Source organism: Dromiciops gliroides, chromosome 2 (assembly GCF_019393635.1).
Source record: "Dromiciops gliroides isolate mDroGli1 chromosome 2, mDroGli1.pri, whole genome shotgun sequence".
Taxonomy (NCBI): domain Eukaryota; kingdom Metazoa; phylum Chordata; class Mammalia; order Microbiotheria; family Microbiotheriidae; genus Dromiciops; species Dromiciops gliroides.
Window position 1 is genome coordinate 558,694,952 of NC_057862.1, and position 21,573 is coordinate 558,716,524.

General features: G+C 38.2%; 1 protein-coding gene across 1 annotated transcript in view; it reads right to left on the bottom strand.

Annotated features, from left to right (window-relative positions):
* Nucleotides 1–21,573, bottom strand: part of CFAP61 (cilia and flagella associated protein 61) — a 354,788-nt gene that overhangs the window by 314,739 nt on the left and 18,476 nt on the right. The window contains exon 7 of the mRNA XM_043987819.1: nt 4,843–4,975. Coding sequence (XP_043843754.1) covers nt 4,843–4,975 — 133 coding nt within the window. The remainder of the gene's footprint in view (nt 1–4,842; nt 4,976–21,573) is intronic.

A 21,573-nucleotide genomic window follows, 5' to 3' on the forward strand; every position in this document is an offset into this window, starting at 1 on the left:
CCCAAAATGATACTTGCTATAAAAGGCTGGATTTACACAGCTGTTTTATAAAGCCATCGACACTTTAATAAAAATCCAAAATAAACATTTTAATTTTTTTCCAAATAACAAGTGATTGTTTGTCTTGTTTGCGCTCATGAACAAAAGCAGAGTCGCTGCAGTTGTCTGGCTTCTATGTAATTTTAGGCCCAAGGCTCAGCAGAGGCTGATTAACCAATCCATCTACCATATGTGCAGAAAGAGGTTGCCAGCTTCATTCTCGGCAGGGAAAATTGGCATCTATCTTGGTTCACATGGAGGTGTCTTTCCAATCTACAACAACACTGGTGAGGCTAAACTATGATGGCCTGAAATACCTTTTGCTGGCTTCCTATTGAGCTGCAAAGTGTATGATAAGAATGTATTATTTATAAGATCGCTGTTAGGAATGTGCTATTACACTAATGGTTTATTGTGTTTAGAATTTGATTTCAAATGGCATGGATCTCATATTCTAATGAAAATGAGAAAAATATATTTTGCCATTAGAAATATACAACATTTTCAATTCTACAGCCTGTTATATCACCATCACAACTTCATAGAACATAAAAATGGGACATGATAACATATGATAAAGTGGTGTTGGCTTTATACTTTACAATTACTTATAAAAACTATTTATTCCTATTGGATACCCTTTAAATATCTGTTCTGAACTGAACACTATATTCAAATTTGAATTTAGAGGAGTAACCAAAATCACCAGTATTTTCTTACAGTCTGAAGAAGGTCATTATACTGTTTATAATTTTATGATTCTGGGATATTTAAGGAAAAATGTCTTTATGATTCATCTTTCAAGGTCTACTTTAGCTTTTTGTAAATGACATATTATGTCTGCAACTATATTGTATTTTGGGGCCAGACTTCATTAATCTAATCAACAGATATGATTTCAGTGAACTCTGAAGAAAAAGTTGTGGCCTTTTATTGAAAGTGCAAGAACACTTTGCACATACAGATATTAGTTTTGGTTATTCCCTAGGAACCTTTAATGTCAATATACCTAAATAGATAACAGTATTTCAGGAAATCTGTCCTCCTTTTATCCACTACCAATTTGAGTCCAACTGGTCAGACACTTCCTGACTAGCTGAACAACCTCCAACCCATTGGGCATCCCCCATCTGGCAAGACCTCTCTATACCCCAGATCAGTAGGGCACCCTCTGACCATTCAATCCCTCCCCCTAATCAATGCCAAAACAGATGCTCTGCCCATCTGTCTCTCTGAACCTTCCTCTGCTGCTAACTGCCCCTCCTTAAGATAACAGTTTTGGGTAAACACCAGATGACAATGGATGATGGAATAAAGTTGTGTCAAGCAAATTATAGCAAGCCAATCACTCAAAACCTGTCCTAGGAAGCCATTGACAGGTGGGGAGCCCTATACCAATTCAGAATCCTTTAAACTATTCAAGGATGTCCCCTTGGTATGAGGATGGCATAAAGGGAATTTACACAGCAGGGTTCCCCAACTGCCATGGGGCAGGTTTTGAGTGACAAGGACTTGGTATACTCTGCTAGCTTCAATTTTGCTCTGTCATCTATTGTCATCTGGTGTTTACCTAAAACTGTTAACTTAAGGAAATGCAGTTAGGATCAGGGGAAGGTTCAGAAAGACAGATGGGCAGGTCATCTGTTATGGTATTACTCTTGAACCTGAAAAGAGCTTCAGACCCAGAAAGGCAAGCCTGATTTGGGATACAGATGCATTCCCAATTCTACCATCCATTCCCTCCCCCATAAATGATGCATTTCTACACACTAAATGATTCACAGAATTTAAGATGGACTAATTAGTATTTCTCTAAAAAATGAGAGACCTGAAGGATTTATTTTCCTTTGGCTTTTTAGAAAACTGCAATTGTCAGTCTATATAAGTTATAAAATATAAGATGTGACAGTCAAAAATTTGGGTGGAGTGGTCCCTGCATTTCTCTTCACAAGCACTAATTAACTAAATTAGCTAAATATATCTCCTTCCTCCAATAGAACACAATGACTTTTACCAATAGCCTAATTTTAAATTAGCCAGATACAGTTTGAACAAAAGAATCCTTATTGAGATCAACATGAATCTTTTATTTTTCCTCAAACCAGTTTTTTCTCACTGTGTAAAATTATGTTTTGGCCATTTCTATATCAGGAAAGTATTTCCAAGGGGTACTGTTCTATCTAAATACTTCTTGGACTCTCCCCTAGTCCCCACTTCCTGACTATTTGTCTAGGAAGAGCTAGAGATAGCAAATTAGAATGTGATAGGAAGGGATTCACCAGCAGAAAATCATTGAGTTTTGGTATGGAAAAGTTTCTTCAATATAGAAAATACAAATAATTTGAAAAAAATGTTTTAATATAATATTTCAGAACAGGAAGACAGTGCTCACATTTAGAAACTGATGCTTATGGCTCTTGGTACCATTCCACAATTACACTTTAGTTTTATATTAAGTATTTAGATATCATAGTATTAAGAATATTTATAATTCCAAGATCAGGAAAAAAGTTTAAAATAAACTTTACTTCTTTCAAAATTATCTAAAAAACATTAAGAAACCTGAATCATAAAACATTCTGTAAGTAAAACTGCTAAATTTCTATTTCCAATGTTTATAAAGATAACTGATATAGGTTCTCTCTTTTACAAATGAGAGTCAAAGGTTCACTTGCAACAAAATGAGAATTTCTGGTAGTCTCAGCATGAGTCGAGATATTATCACCAAATATTATCATACAGTGCTGGGCAAAAGAGAGCTCAGTAAATACTTATTGGTGATGATATGCAAAAATAAGCACCATAGTTATTCAAAATATTAATCCCTCATAGTCAAAACAAGCATCAGTCTAGGCTTACTTTAAAGGGAATAAGACAAAAGAGTAAGCCTTTAAAAATAATGTTCTTTACCATGTAAAGTAAGAGCAGAATATTAGCTAACAATTTAGGTTGCTCTCCTGTCTTATTCCCTGAGACCGTCAGCATAAGGTTCTCATTAGTGATACCGCCAGACATATTCTTTAATAGGCACCCATAACAATGCAAAGTCAGTAACAAACCTCTTGGAGAGGTGTTTAATTAATTTAAAATAATTTCTTCACTTTCCTCAAAGACTCTTAAAGCAAGAATCCTATGTGATGGTGCCATTATTAATTTTTTTTTTTGCAATAGATGAACTCTCTCTAGAAATTCATTGGCAACCCTAAGGTTTTAAGATCTTTAACTAGTTTATGTTGCTACTTAGAAATTTCTCCCTACCACAAGCCACTCATTCAGACTTCAAAATAGTTGACTGAATATATCCAACATTTAAAGTGGGTTGGAAAGAGGTAACTTGTTAAACTACTATTTTTCAGTACACTCTGAAAATAAATCTGAATATTTTACTTAAAGTTCTGTGCTTCCTTTGGATACCTATTGTTCAAACCAACTAGAATTTTACCTGGCATAGCTAAAGATTTATGATCTCTATCAGGAAGCCTTATTCCAAAGGCCTACAACCTCTCCCACCATTTCCTGTACCACATCCACTATCATAATTTGGATTATCCCCACCGGATATGAGACAATATAGAAGCTATGTGTACCCCAAATCTCACTTAGCTTATGTGACTAGAATAGCAAGATTCTAGAGGTGGCACTATGAATAGAGTGATGGGCCTGGATTCGGGAAGATCTGAGTTCAAATCCTATCTCAGACACTGACTAGCTCTGTGACTAAGCAAGTCATTTAACCTCTGTTTGCCTCAGTTTCCTCAATTGTAAAATGAGGATGATAATAGCATCTACCTCCCAGAGTCAAATGAGATAATACTGGTGGTATACAAAAGGCACTTAATAAATGCTTATCTCCTTCCTTCTTTCCTAACCCCTTCCCCAAGATGCAAGTTAGGCTAGTTTTTCTTAAAACGGTATTGAGGGGGGCAGCTAGGTGGCACAGTGGATAAAGCACTGGCCTTGGATTCAGGAGGACCTGAGTTCAAATCTGGACTCAGACACTTGACATTTACTATCTGTGTGACCCTGGGTAGGTCACTTAACCCTCACTGCCCTGAAAGAAAAAAGAAAAAAGAAAGGTATTGAGAACTTCCTTGAGATTCCTTGAGAAGGCTCAGGGAACTTAAAGGCTCAGACTGTTGATGTTACTTGCTTATCACCATGAAGAGCCCCAGGAACAAATTGATGCATGGCTGGTGCATCACAATGGGCAAATTCAGCAAGCTTCACTCAACTGAACTACCTTAGGATATCCTCCATGTCTATCTTTGCTGAATATACTTCTCCTGCTATGCCAAGTCAATCTATATTTTGTTAACTATTTAATGACCTATGAATGTCTTTCTTTTTTCCCCCAATAGTAAACTAAACTACCAGGGGATTGTCCTGAATCAGGCCCAGTCCACAACAGCTTCCCCCCAAAATGGAACAGAAGACCATTAAGATAAGGAGTGGGGGGGGGGGCAGCTAGGTGGCACAGTGGATAAAAGCACCGGCCCTGGATTCAGGAGTACCTGAGTTCAAATCTGGCCTCAGACACTTGACACTTACTAGCTGTGTGACCCTGGGCAAGTCACTTAACCCCCATAGCCCCGCAAAAAAAAAAAAGATAAGTAGTGGGGAAGGATGAGGGATATAGAAACCAAACTGGCATCTTCAAGATGGTAGCAGTGAGGTAGGATAAAGAAAACAGTCATCAAGGAAAGCCAAAAGGCTGGGGGTAAGGTAAGGTTGGTAAGAAAGAACAGTCAAATCATGTTTTTTTGTTTAAAGCAGAGTAAATCCCCAAACAAATAAATTACAAACCTCACATATAACAGAGTAGTTCTCTTCATCTTGGGCTTCTATAAGTTCAGCAAGGAAGTATTCACCATATATTTCTCTCAGAGAAGTGTCATGACGCATAAAAATTGGCATGAGATCATCATGGTCTTCCACCCTAAAACACAGAAAATCATTTCAATTGAACAACCTTAACAATCATTCATTCTGATATTAGCTAGATTTCAGTTACACAAAAAAAATGAAGGTTGTATATGCCATACAATCAAAAGAGTTTCCTCAAATCTACATTTCACTTTGCTGTACAAAATTTAGGAAGAAACAAGAAAAAATGGTTATTATAAGAATTCAGCACTTTGTTTTCTGTAGTACCTTTATTCAATCAATAAACATTTATTAAGAGCATACTGGGGGCAGCTAGGTGGCACAGTGGATAGAGCACCGGCCCTGGATTCAGGAGGACCTGAGTTCAGGTCCGGCCTCAGACACTTAACACTTACTAGCTGTGTGACCCTGGGCAAGTCACTTAACCCCAATTGCCTCACTAAAAAAAAAAAAGAAAGAAAGAAAAAAAAAAGAGCATACTGTATACCATGCACTGTTGCTAAACACTGGGGATTAAAAGAGAAGCAAAAGCTAATCCCTACCCTTAAGTAATTTACAGTCTAATATACTATGTATTATATATAAATGTAATATGCAAGGAGATAAATAAGAGTCAAGGATATTTTAGTATATATAAAAGGAACAATTATTATTAAATGAATACTTTCTTGATACATGAAAAAAAAAAACAATGTCTAAAAAAAACAACACTTCTTAATGATTTGTATATTATGGTCTTCAGTGTCCATAGTCTAAACCAGTATTGCCTTTGGCTGCCCTCTCTCATCACTTGATAAGACTATCCTGTTTTCTGAACAGAATTGTGTCTAGGCTCTTTTGACCTTTAGAACCCCTTACAACCTGGCCCCAATCTACCTTCCCAACCTTGTTATACATTACTCCCAGTCCTATACTCTGAGGTCTAGCCAGAGTAACCTTCTTACTGTTTAATCCCACATAATTCTCTCTTTCCCCCACTTCTGTGCCTTTTTACTGACTATCCCCCAAACCTGGATTGCACTCCCTCCTCATCTCCAACTCGTAGGATCTCTATGTGTCTTCAAAGGTCAGCTCAAGGACCTCCTTCCACATGAAGTCTTTCCTGAGGCTCCCTACTATTCGTGCCCTATTCACCCAAGTACCTCGTACTTACCTAATATACATTTTATGGATGCTTAGGTATATTATTGTTGTTTCCCCTAATAGACTATGAGCTCTTTGAAGGAAGGGACTGTTTCCTTTTTGGTTTTGCATCTTTAGGACCCAGCATGGTACCTGGAACATAGAAAGTGCTTAACAAATGCTCCCTGATTAACTGATTGATTCACTGATGACCGTTTTATATTTTTCTTTGTTTCATGAATTTCTATGGTCAAACAATTCATGACCTGGTGACCAATCTATTGGTGATGAGCCCCTCTAGAACAAGCAAGGCTGGTCTTTGGAAAGATACAGTTTGCCCCAGTGGCCCTACTTGGAGTCTTTCCACAACATGGAAGATGATGCTATAGCTAGCTCATGCTCCATCAACATAATTTTGAAAACTCAGGGTGACCTCCATTCTATGATGTGGCATCAGAATGGGATTTTGTGATTCAGATAAATATTGTCACTTAAACCAAGGAGACGCCTTCTGATTCCATAGTAACTATAGTGAAATAAGGGGAAAGGAGGTAGATGGTGCTGCCAATTACTTGTTTAATTCCTGCTACTCTATATGTACAATGATCTGACACACTACTACAAAAACTCAACTATATTCTTATTATAAATCGAACAAGAAAACATAAACATGTTACAGGTAAAAGGGAAGATGGCTCACAGATTTTCCATGTAAAGACAAATGAAGAAAACAGAAAAGTTGGTTTCACAACCATCTAAAGGGCAACAAGAAAAATTCTTTCATGGAACACTCAGTCATCTTACTTTGCCATGGTCATGATAAACAAGGAGACACAGTTACACTTTATGCATCAAAGATGGACAGCCTTTACAGAGATGGGCAATGGAGGCATCCTTGAACTCCTGGGAGATAATCTCCTTTTGTTATATAACCTGGAAATTTTCAGTTGGGTTTTGTATAAGCAGTGGACCCCCTTGCCTTGTAAATCTCAGCTGGAAAAAAAAAACAGTATCAGGTACTTTGCCACATGAGGGGAGCCTAATGGCATTCAAAATCTCTTCTTAAATTCTGCTATTACAGAAGATGAAGGAGTAAAGAAATTCTATAAAGAATCCACCAACTTCCTCCAAAATAAGTTGGTGTAATGCTTTAATACTCAAAGGCTTCAATATAAACATGGGTATAAGGAAGAATGATGAAGATATTCTTGGAAAACAGTTGGGGTTAAAGAGGAAAGAAAAGAAGGGCTTATGGGTTACTCAGAATCCTTCTATTAATAATTGCAATTATAATACCTACTATTTATATAGTGCTTTAAGATTTACAAAGTTCTTTATAAATACTATTTTATTTTATCCTCCCAACAACCCTAGGAAGTAGGCATTATTATTATCCTCATTTTACAGATGAAGAAAAACTGAGGCAGAAAGAGGTTAAGTGGCTTGCCCAAAGTTAAACAGCTAGTAAGTGTCTAGGACTAGATATGAATTCAGGCCTTCCTGACTCCAGGCCCAGCACTCTATTCACTTTTTTTTTTTTTTAGTGAGGCATTTGGGGTTAAGTGACTTGCCCAGGGTCACACAGCTAGTAAGTGTTAAGTGTCTGAGGCTGGATTTGAACTCAGGTACTCCTGACTCCAGGGCCAGTGCTTTATCCACTGCGCCACCTAGCCGCCCCACTCTATTCACTCTTACTCCTAATGCCTCTACATCATGAATAATTTCTTCAGGATGAGAGTAATAACTTTTTTGGTAGCAATGCACTAGAAATAAAATAGATGCCCATTGACTGAGGAATAGCTAAATGAATTCTAGCACATGAATGTAATGGACTATTACCGCATCATAAGAAATGATGAATAAGAAGAATTCAGAGATGCATGGGAAGACTTATATGAACTGATACAGAATGAAGAACCAAGAAAGTAGTATGATATAATGACTACAAGAATGTGGAGAAAGAAATTTAAAAAAAAAAAAAAAAGGAAAACCAAATACAGTGTAATTAAAAGAACCAAGCACGGTCTCAGAGAAGAGTTTAAAAATGTACCTTCCTCCTTCTTTGTGGAGGTGGAGGACTGTGGCCATGGAATGTAGCACATAACATGAAATATAGTTGATATCTTGGTTGGTTCTGTTGAACTGCTTTTTTGTTAGTCTTTGTTTTTAAGGGATGACTGGCTGAGCAAATAAAAGGGAAAATCAAGGTGATAAAAACAAAAGTAATCAATAATAACTTTTTTAAAAAAAGAAGCAGAGGGGGACAGCCAGGTAGATAAAGCACCAACCCTGGATTCAGGAGGACCTGAGTTCAAATCCTGACTCAGACACTTGACACTTACTAGCTGTGTGACTCTGGGCAAGTCACTTAACCCTCATTGCCCCACAAAAGAAAAAAGAAAAAGAAGGAGGAGGAGGAGGAGGAGAAGGAGAAGAAGGAGGAGGAGGAGGAGGAGGAGGAGGAGGAGGAGGAGAAGAAGAAGAAGAAGAAGAAGAAGAAGAAGAAGAAGAAGAAGAATAGGACAAAGACAAGAAACATAAAAAAAATGAAATTGAGTATTAACAGAGAGGAAACTCAGGGTTACTGACTAGAAGTCATTATAGAATCAGTTGGCTAGAAGCAGGTCCATCAACCAAATGGAGTAAAAGCCAAGCTCTACAACAAATTAGAAAAAGGGCCAAATATGAAAGAAGACTGCATGCAATTATAAATTTATCTATTTAAATAAGTTGTCAACTTGGGGGAAATGGGAAATGGATAAAAATTTGGACATTTATTCTGATTATTAACACTTTTTAGAGGAATTTAACTGATGTGAAACAGTTATCATAAATGACCAAAAAATACAGAAAGTGCTTCTGTTAGAAGACATTATTTACCAAGCACACCAGCATAACAAAGGGCAATGCTGTTTATGATTCCAATCATTATAAGCACATTGCAGTGGAGGAAAATGGAAGAAGGCAGTAGAAAGGAAAACAAGATTGTATGAAAATATGGTTTGAGATCCAACTAGAAATAATCCCCAAAGTATTTACAAATGAACCTGGAAGGAAAACCAGTAGATGTGAAATGAAACAGACCTACTAGCATCTCTGTAGTAATCTAATCTCATCACCAGCAATGATAAATGACATTTCACTTTAAAGTCCACAAGGTCCTTTATGTACATTATCTTATACAATGATCCTCCAAGTTACAGCAGAAAGAGCATACAAATCTTGTATTCAGGAAACCCAAATTTAAGTCCCAGCTCTGATATTTATTAATGACATTTCACTTTAAAGTCCACAAGGTCCTTTATGTACATTATCTTATACAATGATCCTCCAAGTTACAGCAGAAAGAGCATACAAATCTTGTATTCAGGAAACCCAAATTTAAGTCCCAGCTCTGATATTTATTAACAATGTGGCTTTCACGGGGGCAGCTAGGTGGCACAGTGGATAAAGCACTGGCCCTGGATTCAGGAGGACCTGAGTTCAGATCCTACCTCAGACACTTAACACTTACTAGCTGTGTGACCCTGGGCAAGTGACTTAACCCTCATTGCCCCGCAAAAAAAACCCAAAAAAACAAAAAAACCAACAATGTGACTTTCACGTGTCACTTAATTTCTCTGAGCTTTGGTTTCCTCATTTGCAAAATATGGATGACAATGTTTACACTGCCTCCATCACAGGATTATCAGAAGGAAAATGTTTTCTCAAAGAGCTATCAAGATGGTAATTACTGTTATTCTCTTTTCTCCATATACTCTCATACTTGATCACATCAGACTCCCATGGGTTTAGTTACTATATGTATATGATCTCCAAATAATAATTACAATAATAATAATAATGATGATGATAATAACAACACTTCACAGTTTACAGAGCACTTTATAAATTTCACCTCATTTTATCCTCACAACAGGGAGGTTAGGTGCTATTGTTACCCTCATCTCACAGTCTAGGAAACTGAGGTAGATAGACAAAGGTTATGTGACTTGCTCCAGGATAACAAAGCCAGTAAAATGTCCAAGGCTAGATTTTAACTCAGGTCTTCTTAACTCTGGATTCAGTGCTCTATCCACTGTGTCTCCTCACTACCTGCTGGATCTGTATATTCAGACAGTCAAAAGACACTTATTAAGGACTTACTATATGCCAATCACTTTGTTAAGCCCTATCAGTGAAAAGCTCACTCCACTTTCCTCCTGCAGCTCTACTTTGGAACAAGATGCCTATGATGTCTTTCCAGCTTCCTTTTGTGTTTTTCTCCATTAGACTGTAATCTCCTTGAGGGCAGCGACTGTCTTTCTTTTTCTTATTTGCATCCAAAGATCTTAGCACAGTGTCTGGCATACAGCAGGTACTTAACAAATGCTTACTGAATTGAAAAGGGCCAAAAAAAGTCCCTACCCTCAAAGAATATACATTCTAATGGAGGAGGTAATATATAAATATCTAAGTATATAGAATATGTACACATAATAGATGAAGGTAATATAAAAGGGGAAAGCATTAACAGCTGGGGACAGGAGAGAAAGGCCTCCTGCAAAAGCTGGGATGTGAGCTGAGTCTTGAGATGCCAGGGAAACTAAGAGGTGAGATGGCAGAGTAGAGCCCACTGTCTCTTCTGAGCTTCAGCCCCTCACCACCAACTGCCTATTGGACATTTTGAACAAGATGTCCTGTGGACATATCAAGCTCATTATCTTTCCAGACACACTGCTCTTCTGAACTTCCCCATTACTGTTGAGGGCACCATCATTCTCCCAGGCACTTCAGTATCATCATCAATCCCTCACTTTTCCATATACCCAATTGGTTTCCAATCTAGTCATCTCTTTCTCCAAAATATCTCTTGCATACAGTCCCCTTCTATCCATTCATATGACCTCTACCTGAATTCAGGCCCAGGTCACAAGCAGCCTAGATTATGACAATTTCCTTCTAACAGGACTCCCTGCTTTAAGTCTCTCCCTAGTCCAATCCATCCTTCCCAAAGCTACCAAAGATACTTTCCCAAAGTGTGGCTCTGACAGCTATTACCCCACTACTCATTAAACTGCAATGGCTCCCTATGACCTCAAAAATAAAATATAAATACCTCAGTGACACTTAACCTCTTTACAAATTGACCCCTCTCAGTCTTTCCAGTTTTCTCACATATAATTCCCCTTCACACACTCTTTGGCCCAACCCTACTGGCCTCCATGTTGTTTCTCACACACCATGTTCCATTCACTATCCCTGTCATTTCTCACTGGCTGTCCTCCCATCCCTGGAATCCTGTCCTTCCTCACCTCTGCCTCTCAGAATCCCTGCTCTCCTTCAAGAGTCCACTAAATGCCATGTTGGGCAGAAGCCTTCCCCAGCTTAAGTGCCTTTCATTTTAAGGCAACTTTCCCTCTCCTCTGACGGTATCTCATTTGTACCTAGTTATACATGTGTCTCCCCCAACAGAATGCCCGATCCATGAGAGCAGATGCCTTTTTTGCTTTTCCTTTGTATCCTTAGCTTAGCACAGTGCTTGGCACATAGTAGGTGTTTAATAAATACTTGTTTGATTGATTGACTAATTATTTCTCAAGTAATCAAGAGCCGGCAATACTTTTTAGACATTCCTTAACCACTACAGTGTACTTGTGTGGACGGTCAGGAATCCACAAAAAAGGGTCATGCCTATGATTCTACCTCTAAGCTTTGAATCACACCTGGTATTTCCTTCCTCTCTTCTCTGAATCCTCAGATCTTGGCAATCCTTCAAATGCTAAATTTTCCAAAAGAATTCTTCTGACTACGACATTCTTGATTGCTCCAGCCTATAGTGGTACCTTCTCCAAGCTCCTATAACACTTACTGTCTTCACTACTTACCATATACTTTCTTGCTTTACTAGATAATGTCTTGTAGCAATAGGTCCTGGCTCTGCAATTAGAACTTAAGCTGCTAAAGGCCAGCAAGATGTTTCTACATACCTCCAATAGTACCTAGCACACTCTTTTGAATATAACAGGAATTGAATAAATATCTGTGAATAAAAATATGACCCAAATTTACTACCCTATGCTTCATATACAAAGATTGGATAATATAACTAGTTGGAAACCAAGGAAGCCAGTGGCCCCACCTTCCTTCAGTTGAGCCCAAACAATGATGAAATAGGGAGCCCAGAAAGCCTGCAACCTGAACACAAGAAATCATTTTTTTTCTTCTCTATTTGGACATTATCTAAGGGTTGTTCGGATGGGTGATTTTCCCTGTGAAAAGGACCTGTAATGACACTGAAAATTTGCAGCGACAAGGAAAGTGGCTAACAAAATAATTTTCAGTCATTTTGAAAAAAGATGAAGGCCTACATCAATATTCATTGATAGTCAATTAATATTAATTTAATAATAAAGATTAATTCAAGATCACAATTATTTTAAATGATTTTTTTTTAAATTATAGAGTGAACTCCAAAATTAACTATGTACTAAGAATTCTTATTTTTATTATATTCACAGAACATATTAACATGTGATCATAAAAATAAAAAATAAAGGATTTGGGGTAACCTCAGAGGCGTAAGAATATTCATGAGTACTTGGCAAGCCACTGTAATCCAGAATCATGTCTCTAAACTAAGTCTTTAAGGACAGGTTAAAAAACAAAAGATACAAATAAATGAGTTTTGAAGATTCTTTCCCTTAGGCCTTTCCCCAAAATGGATACAGAGGAACTTACCCTGGAAATGCATTCCTTTGGGTAATTGATAATTTATGATGTTGCATCAGCCTCAACTGCTAATGGTCATGTATGACATCAGCCTCCCATACTCTCAAATGACATACAAAAAAATGCCAGCCCCAAAGAAGCAAAATGCACAGGTTCTCAAAAATAATCAGCTTAGTCCATTTAACATGCACTTCTACTTTTATGTCATATTTCCCAAGGCAGGGATCACATCTTCCTCAGAAATCTTATCCCACCGAGCTAGGCACACATTTAGCTTTTGATTAGTGTTTTGATGATGATTATACAAAGGCAATTGCATAATTCTCTGAGTGGAAAACAACAATTAATTACACATTTCAATGGGAAATGATTTTGTAGGATCTCAACATATACTAGTTAATTTTAAACATTTTTCACAGTGGTAAGCTATTTGAATGTTAACTCATTTTATCGCAGCAGATTATAGAGCATTTACAGACAACTTGGACTTTTTAATATTCATTGAAGTGCTTGCTAGAAAAGGGGGCAGGGGAAAATAAAGCAAACCTTTAAGCTTAAGAAAAAGACTCATTTGTATGAAAGGCAGTACTTCAAATTTTAAGGCGTCATCTGGAATCCCTTTTTCTTTCTCTCTCTCTTCACACACTCATGTATGTACACATGCACACACTCTCACACACACCCCTTCTTCAAAATATTACCCTGTTTAGAAGTCTTGGAACTGTTTACCTCCTTTGCAAAAAGGAAACAAAAAAATCTGTCACTCACTTCCACGGCCTTCAGTTACTGAACATTAGAAGAAAAATGAACTCATTTCCAATAAGCCCTTAAATTTTAGAGAAATGCTAGCCAAATCAGTGATTATATGTACACTTCGCTATAGAATTCCTCCAACAGGATAGCATACATACACTCAGAAAATGTATATACATACATACATTTATACATACATACATACATATTTTTTTCTGTTCAGTTTGTTTTGTTATCCCCAAGTTCTTTAGTGTTCCATTATACTACTATAATTCTTAAGAAATTATATAGTTCTAATTTTGATCAAATAAATTAACTAGTTCATTTCTACGAGGTTTTCCAGTCTCAAACTTAGCAAATAAATGGGAGCAAATCATACAAGTGGGAAGGTCAAGATTCAAAGGGCCCAATAGTATCCAAAGCCACAGAGTTCCACATTCATGGCAAAAAACATCATCTGTGGGATAACATTTTTCTGTTCCAGAAATTACAATTATGTGCTCAAATTTTAAATGTACTTTTTGAATAACTGATTTTCTGAATGCTGGTCTTTGAATGAAAAAAAAGAATGAAGAAACAAAACATTAAAAAAGAGAGAATACCTACAGAATCGGATTGAATCATGTTAAGAGCCCTGCTCTGCCTTAGTTAAATATTAAGCCTCGAGAACATTTCAACAAAGGAGAGGAGTTGCCCTAATCCTATTACTTTTCTTTGGGAAAGCTTACGATCCCATTCTGACAGGATTGGTTTTTAAGAAGTATTTTACACATTTTAGAGCGGGTGCTTTTTAATTGCAAGTTATTATTATTTACAAGAAAGCAAAGGCACATGTGTGGCTCACATAAAACAAAGCACTTTCTTCTTTGCAAGATCTCTTATGACCTCTAGTGGACAAAACTTTTTTTTCTCAAAACTAAATGTTTATTCTGTTTTTCAGTTGTATATCACTCTTTGTGACCATTAAGGATTTTCTTGGCAAAGATATTAGAGTGGCTTGCCATTTCCTTTTCCTATTTATTTTACAGATGGAGAAACTGAGGCAAACAAGGTTAAGTGGCTTGCCCAGGGTCGCACAGCTAGTAAGTGTCAAGTATCTGAGGTCACATTTGAACTCAGGCCCTCCTGAATCCAAGGCCAGTGCTTTATCCACTGCGCCACCTAGCTGCCCCCATATTCATTGTTTCTAACAGAACAGTTACATTCTATTATATTTATGTATTGTAATACACTTAGCCATAATTTACAAAGTTATGAGAGAACTTTGGTAATATAGACTTTGTTTTATTCTATAAAATGTAACAGAATATGGAATCCAAAAATATTTAAAGGAATATTAAAAATTGTTTTTACATGAAATTGGGGGAATAAAATATTAAATTTTTTTAAATTAACAGAACATTCACATGACATTCAATATATATTTTATAAAGAAAATAGAAAATAAAATCAATAATTTTTTCCACATAAATTTAGCACTAAATCAAATATTGGAATCTAAGAAAAAATAACTCATTATACTGATAGGAAGCAATACATCTTACAAAAAGTATATTTCTTTAGAAATAATTATAGAGTAATAAGAGAGTTCTGAAATAGCCCTGTGTTCTTTTTTGCCCCTTTACTCTATGGAAATAAAATGTTCAAAAAGATAGGGAAATATCAGTGAGGCCATAATACTGTCATTATTACAATGACACTTTTTTAATAGTCTTGAAAAAGATTGGTAAAGGGGGGCAGCTAGGTGGCGCAGTGGATAGAGCACCGGCCCTGGAATCAGGAGTACCTGAGTTCAAATCCAGCCTCAGACACTTAACACTTACTAGCTGTGTGACCCTGGGCAAGTCACTTAACCCCAATTGCCTCACTTAAAAAAAAAAAAGATTGGTAAATAGTAATAAGGCCAAAATACTATCTTTGTAACAGTGATAATTTTTTAATATCTCTTTCACTATTGGGATAGTTTCATGATTTTGGCAATTTCTGGATGAAACTGAGATAAAGTCATTCATTCAGGCATGCAAACACACATTCACTCAACAAACATCTATCAACTGTGTACATTATACTGTGTTAGGCACTGGGGGAGATGCAGATGCAATTCAATGGTCCTGCCTAGTTTATAATCTAGTAAATACACACACAAGGAATGTTAATGACTGGGTTATAGAAGATTTTATGACAAGTATTGTCTTCCAAAGGATAGTTCTTGTGCCCTTTTGACCTATGGATCACAACCAAGGTCTGATCCCAGGTTCTACATTGTCCCGAGAATCCCAGGAGAAACAGCTGGGAAGAACATCTCATGTGGTAGTTATCTTTAAGCCTGCCACAATTAGGGATGCTGCATGTAATTATGCATTTTGCAACAGCCAGAATGAATTAGTTGTATAATAAACTATCAGAGCCTAATCTGTACAGGGTACTAATGCTGAAGACTTTCCAAAAGAGTAGAAATCCTATGACAGAGGGTCATGGTATTGTAGATTTAAAGATAAAAGGGACCTTGAAAGTTATATAGTTCAAACCTTTTATTTTATGGAAAAGGAATCTTAAGTTCAAGGAGACTCCCTTGCCCAAGGATCACACAATTAGTAAATGACAGAGACTGGATTTGATTCCAGTTCCTCTGAATCCAAATCTGAGACACTTTCCGTTGCACCACATACCAAAGCCATACAATATAGTTATTTAATAATATAAAGCTGACTTCCACAATTAGCTGTTACCAATTGTTACCACAATTACACTCTGTCCTTCCCATTATCCTCTTCCTCCCTCATCCCCAATAAGGGCGATTTAAGCTAAAGAAGGGAAAAAACCTTAAATTGAAAGGGTTTATTTAGTTATATCCATGGGTATTTTTGGAAAACTCCTCAGCATGCTGTCAGTAATCATAACAGACCCTATTTGTCAGAGTTGGTACTTCTGTAACAAATGGTGAACTTTTAAACCTGATGAAATAGTTGTTGTTTTTTCTAACTTGGAAAACCCCTTCCTTTATGAGTCAACAGAATCTATCTTTCCTGAATTTCAAAAGATGAGCATCTTTTTTTTCTAAGATTTTGACTAAGGAGCTCCTTCTGACTTCACTATTTCTGTCTATTCAATTACTTACCCAGTTACAAAGCTAGAAACCGTTTTACTATCTTTGCGTCTTCCTACTCCCTTCCTTTCTATCTCCTATCAGCTACCAAGGCCTGTCCATTTCCAATAGCTCTCCAATAACTCCATCCTTCCTATTAACATCGTCACTGCCTAACACAAACCCTCCATCACCCTTGCTTAGTCTTCTACAGCAACTTCTTATCTCTTCCACAATCTATCCTTCATGTGGCAACCTAATTAGTCTACCTTACAAACAAATGGGAAAGCAATATTCCTCAAAGCTCAAAATCCCTCAGAGACTCCCTGGTACCTAATAAGTAATCAATTGACAAGTATCTGTTATGCATCTACTATGTGCCAGGTACTATTCTAGGGGTTGAGGATACAAAAAAGCCAAAAATAAATAATCCCTGTCCTAGAAGTTTCCATTCAATGAATAAAGACAACATATACAAATTGAAGTACATACAAAAATAAATATCTCTTAGTTTGGAGGGGGAGGCTCTAGCACCTAGAAGGATTAGAAAAGATCTCAAGTAAAAAGTAGTATTTGAGTTGAGTTTAGAAGAAAACAGGATTCTAAGAATCGGAAATGAAGAGGGAGTATGTTCAGGGATGCAGGACAGCCTTTGAAAAGGCACAGTGACCAAAGTCATTGTGTCATGTGTGAGAAATTAAAAGTAGGCCTGGTTGGCAAGACCAAGGAATACTTTAAGGAAGGAATATATAATAAACCAGGAAAAGTGGGTTGGGGCAAGGTTATGAAAGGCTTTAAATCTTAAGACCTTTACATGACCCTAAAGGCACTAGGGAGGGGCAGCTAGATGGCGCAGTGGTTAAAGCACCGGCCCTGGATTCAGGAGTACCTGAGTTCAAATCCGGCCTCAGACAATTGACACTTACTAGCTGTGTGACCATGGGCAAGTCACTTAACCCCCATTGCCCAAAAAAAAAAAAAAAAAATTCAACTAAAGGCACTAGGGAGCCACTAGAGTTTATTGAGTAGTGAAATGACATGATCTGCACATCATGTACACATGATTGTGCTGTAAGAAAGTAGTTTTGGTAGCTATGTGGAAGACAGACTGGAGAGGGGAGAGACTTGAGGCAAAGGGACCAATATGGAGGCTATTTTAATAGCTGAGGTAAGAGTGATGAGAATCTGAACTGGGATGCTAAACGGGAGACAGGAGAGTAGTTAGATGATAAAACTTGGTGATTGATTGGATCTGCGGGTTGAGAGGGGAATAAGAGGCTAACTGATGCTGTGAACCTAAAAGGATTGTGATACCCATGGCAGAAATGGGGAAGTTTGGAAGCGGGTATATTTTATGGAGGAAAGTGTTAAATTCTGTTTTGGACATGTTGGGTCTGAGATAGCCTTGGGACACCAAGTCTGAAATGTCCAATGGGCAACTGGAAATATAGGCCTGCCTGGGTGCAGGACTAGAGGCTCAGGCTGGATCTAGAAATCTGGGAATCATTTGCATAGAGATGATGTTGAAATCTGTAGGAAGTGGCAAGGTGTGCTCACAGTTTAGGGGGGTGTGGGGGGAAGTTGATAAACCTATGAAGGAAACTGAGAAGTGCTAAGACAGGTAGAGAAAACCAAGAGAGAGCACCAGTTCAAAATCCTAGAGAGAAGGAGAGATGGTAAATAATGGCAAATGCAGAGAATTCAAGAAAGAGAAGAAACGAGAGAAAAAAAGACATCAAATCTGGCAGATAAGAGGCCATAGATATCTTTGGAAAAAGAGATTCAGTTGAAGTTTGAGGTTAAATTGCAAGGGGTTGAGAAATGTGATTAAAGGAAAGAGAGAGAGTAACTGAGTAGACATCTTTTTCTGGAAGTTTGGCTATAAAATAGATGAGGAAAGGGTAATTCTCTGCCTGACATTCAAGGCCTTCCCTAATGTAGTGCCTCACTACCTCCTGGCCTTGCATCATTAGCTTCCCTATTGTAAGATTCTGGCCAAATTAAGACTTTGCTTTACCTTGTCCAACCCACACCCTCCTCCTTCTTTCTCTCCTTCAAAAATGCACTATGGGGGGCAGCTAGGTGGCGCAGTGGATAAAGCACCAGTCCTGGATTCAGGAGTACGTGAGTTCAAATTCAGCCTCAGACACTTGACACTTACTAGCTGTATTACCCTGGGCAAGTCACTTAACCCTCATTGCCCCACAAAAAAAAAAAAAAATTTTAAATGCACTATGTACATTCTTCCCTCCTCTACCTTTGTTTATACTTTGCTTCCCATATTTTACTCCCTACTCATCCTTTTGTAAGGGCCAAATTTAGTACGGGGAGAGTTAATTGGGCGGCTCGCCATAATATTGGTTAAGAAAGGAGATTAACAGCCTCTTTTTAAAAAAACAGGTTTTATTAATGGGAACAAGTTTAAAACACAAGTAAGGTTAAAAGAGGTAGGGACAATGAGAAAGGGAATAGGGGAAGAGCCCAGCTAGCTCCAAGGAGCTAGCTGCTCCTCAGCAACACAAACTCACCACCACCTAGAATCCGAAGTTCCAAAGAGAACCAGCTGCAAAGTGTTCCCCAGGCCCGGTCTGAAGATCCACCAGTGTCTCTCTCCCTCTCTTGTTCTCGCAAGAGTGAGAATCTCCTCCCCAGCTTCCTCCTGAAAACCTCTTCACAACCGGAAAACAGGGCCAACCACACACACACAGCCCCAAGCTAATTGGCTGGCAACTTTAATTGACAAAACTAACAGGCCAGCTCTACAGCTTCAAGCTGGCCAGCTTCCAGACCCCAAAGACCACCTGACTTGTCCTCACCAGGCTTCTCGTCATGGCGGGGCTTCCCTACAGTATAGTTTGGCCAGGCCCATGTAGCATGTGGGTGTCTGGCGTAAAGTCAGCACACATGGGTGCACGCTGGGGTTTCTAGTTTTAGCCAAAGATGGGGTCATGGAAACCCAAAATCACAATTAATTCCTTACACTTTAAAACTTAATTCGAACTATCCCTCCTCCATGAAATGTTCCTGATCCACCCAATGGATAGTGACCTTCCTTCTGATACTTCACATGGCATTTTGTTTGCAATTTTCTAATCCACTTATGTATTATTATATATCAGAGCTCTCAGCATTATTCCCACCACCACCACTTTACTGTTAACATCTGAAAGCAGGAATGTCTCACCTAAACTAAATATTTCCCCAGAACCTAACACTCTATATACAGCAGGAACCTTATATATCTATATCTATCTATCTACCTATACAAAATATACTCCTAGTCACAGATTACATTCCCTTTCTCCAACTAAATACAACATTTTAGACTTCTCTTTACATTTAGTTCTATAACTAATGCATAGTTATTCTCTGATATTAAAAAATTGTCTATAATGGAGATAATCGGGGGAACAGCATTTTTTGATAGTCTGGTGCATCTCCCATGGAGCTAAGATTGAGCCCTGGTGCCTCCTGCCTTCTTACCCTTCTCCCTTTGATGGAAGTCTTAGAGAAGGCTATAATAGTCTCATGTTCAAAAGAGAAGGATAAAAAATGGAGAGGGGAAGTTATTGCCCCTTTTTAAGATGACTGAATAGAAAAGTAGCCTTTCCCGCTCATAGTTCCCAGTCACAGCGACCCTGGGAAACAACCAGAAACTTCTGGTCACACATGTCCATTTGTAAGGGGTCTGAGCTTGGAGACCTTCAGAAGACATGAGGGTACAGGTCCAGTCTAATAAATGGGGGCTGGGGGAAGTCTCCAGATTACCCCCATGACACATTATACTTGTATTTCTTATTAATTTTGAATCTTGGTGACTCCATTTCCACACCTCAGCTTAGCTGCAGAGCTGAAAGCCACTCCTTGCTGAGATGGTGTGTCCAGGATGTATGGAGCTGGAGCTAGTCTATCTGCAGTTCTAACTGGCATAGCCGCAGCCACCTTCTGATTTCTCTAGGCCTACCTGTGATCTCTTTAATGGCTTTCATATTTTGTACCCCCACTTAAATGATTAAATTATCATCTCTCTGGGGCCGTGGGGGACACATCCTCATTGTGTTTGTATCTCCTGCAGTACTTGGAATCGTGTTTTGTACACCTTAGATACGTAACAAATACTTGCTGAAGAAATGAATGCAATTACTCAGTTTTGTTTTGTTTTATTTGAATGGCTAGGGGCAGCTAGGTGGCGCAGTGGATAAAGCACTGGCCCTAGAGCCAGGAGGACCTGAGTTCAAATCTAGCCTCAGACACTTGACACTAGCTGTGTGACTCTGGGCAAGTCACTTAACCCTCACTGCCCACCAAAAAAAAAAAATGTCCATGGGAGGGGCATCCAGGTGGTGCAGTGGATAGAGCACCAGCCCTGGAGTCAGGAGTACCTGAGTTCAAATCCGGCATCAGACACTTAACACACACTTACTAGCTGTGTGACCCTGGGCAAGTCACTTAACCCCAACTGCCTCACTAAAAAAAAAGAAAAAAAAAACTATTTGAATGGCTAGTTCACATCTCCTACTAAAGTCTACTCTAGTAATAATGTCACAGTGCTAATATCTTAGTGAAACTCTGTTTTCAAAAGCTATGTCAGAGGAGCACAGGCTCCCAAACTGAAAAGGGACCAGGTGGAGGGTCAGCAATGGAGCATGGGTCTATCATGCAAAGATTAGCCCAATTTAGGGCAAAGAGGATCTGTCACCAGAAGGATGAACACCAGGTGATGGCCCCAATAATTGGACAAAAGTAAGCCATAGTTTGTTGATGTGGATAAAAGGTTTTAAGGGATTACAATCTCTATAAGTGAAGGGAATGAAAGAAGCATTTATTAAGCATTTACTATGTGCTAAGTACGCACGGGGGGGGGGTGGCGATATAATTAGAAATGTAAGATAGCTCCAGCTCTCGATTCTAATACAAATACATCAAATACAAAACTGTTTTTGCCATGCAAAAGCAAGGAAATTTATTAGACTTAAAGC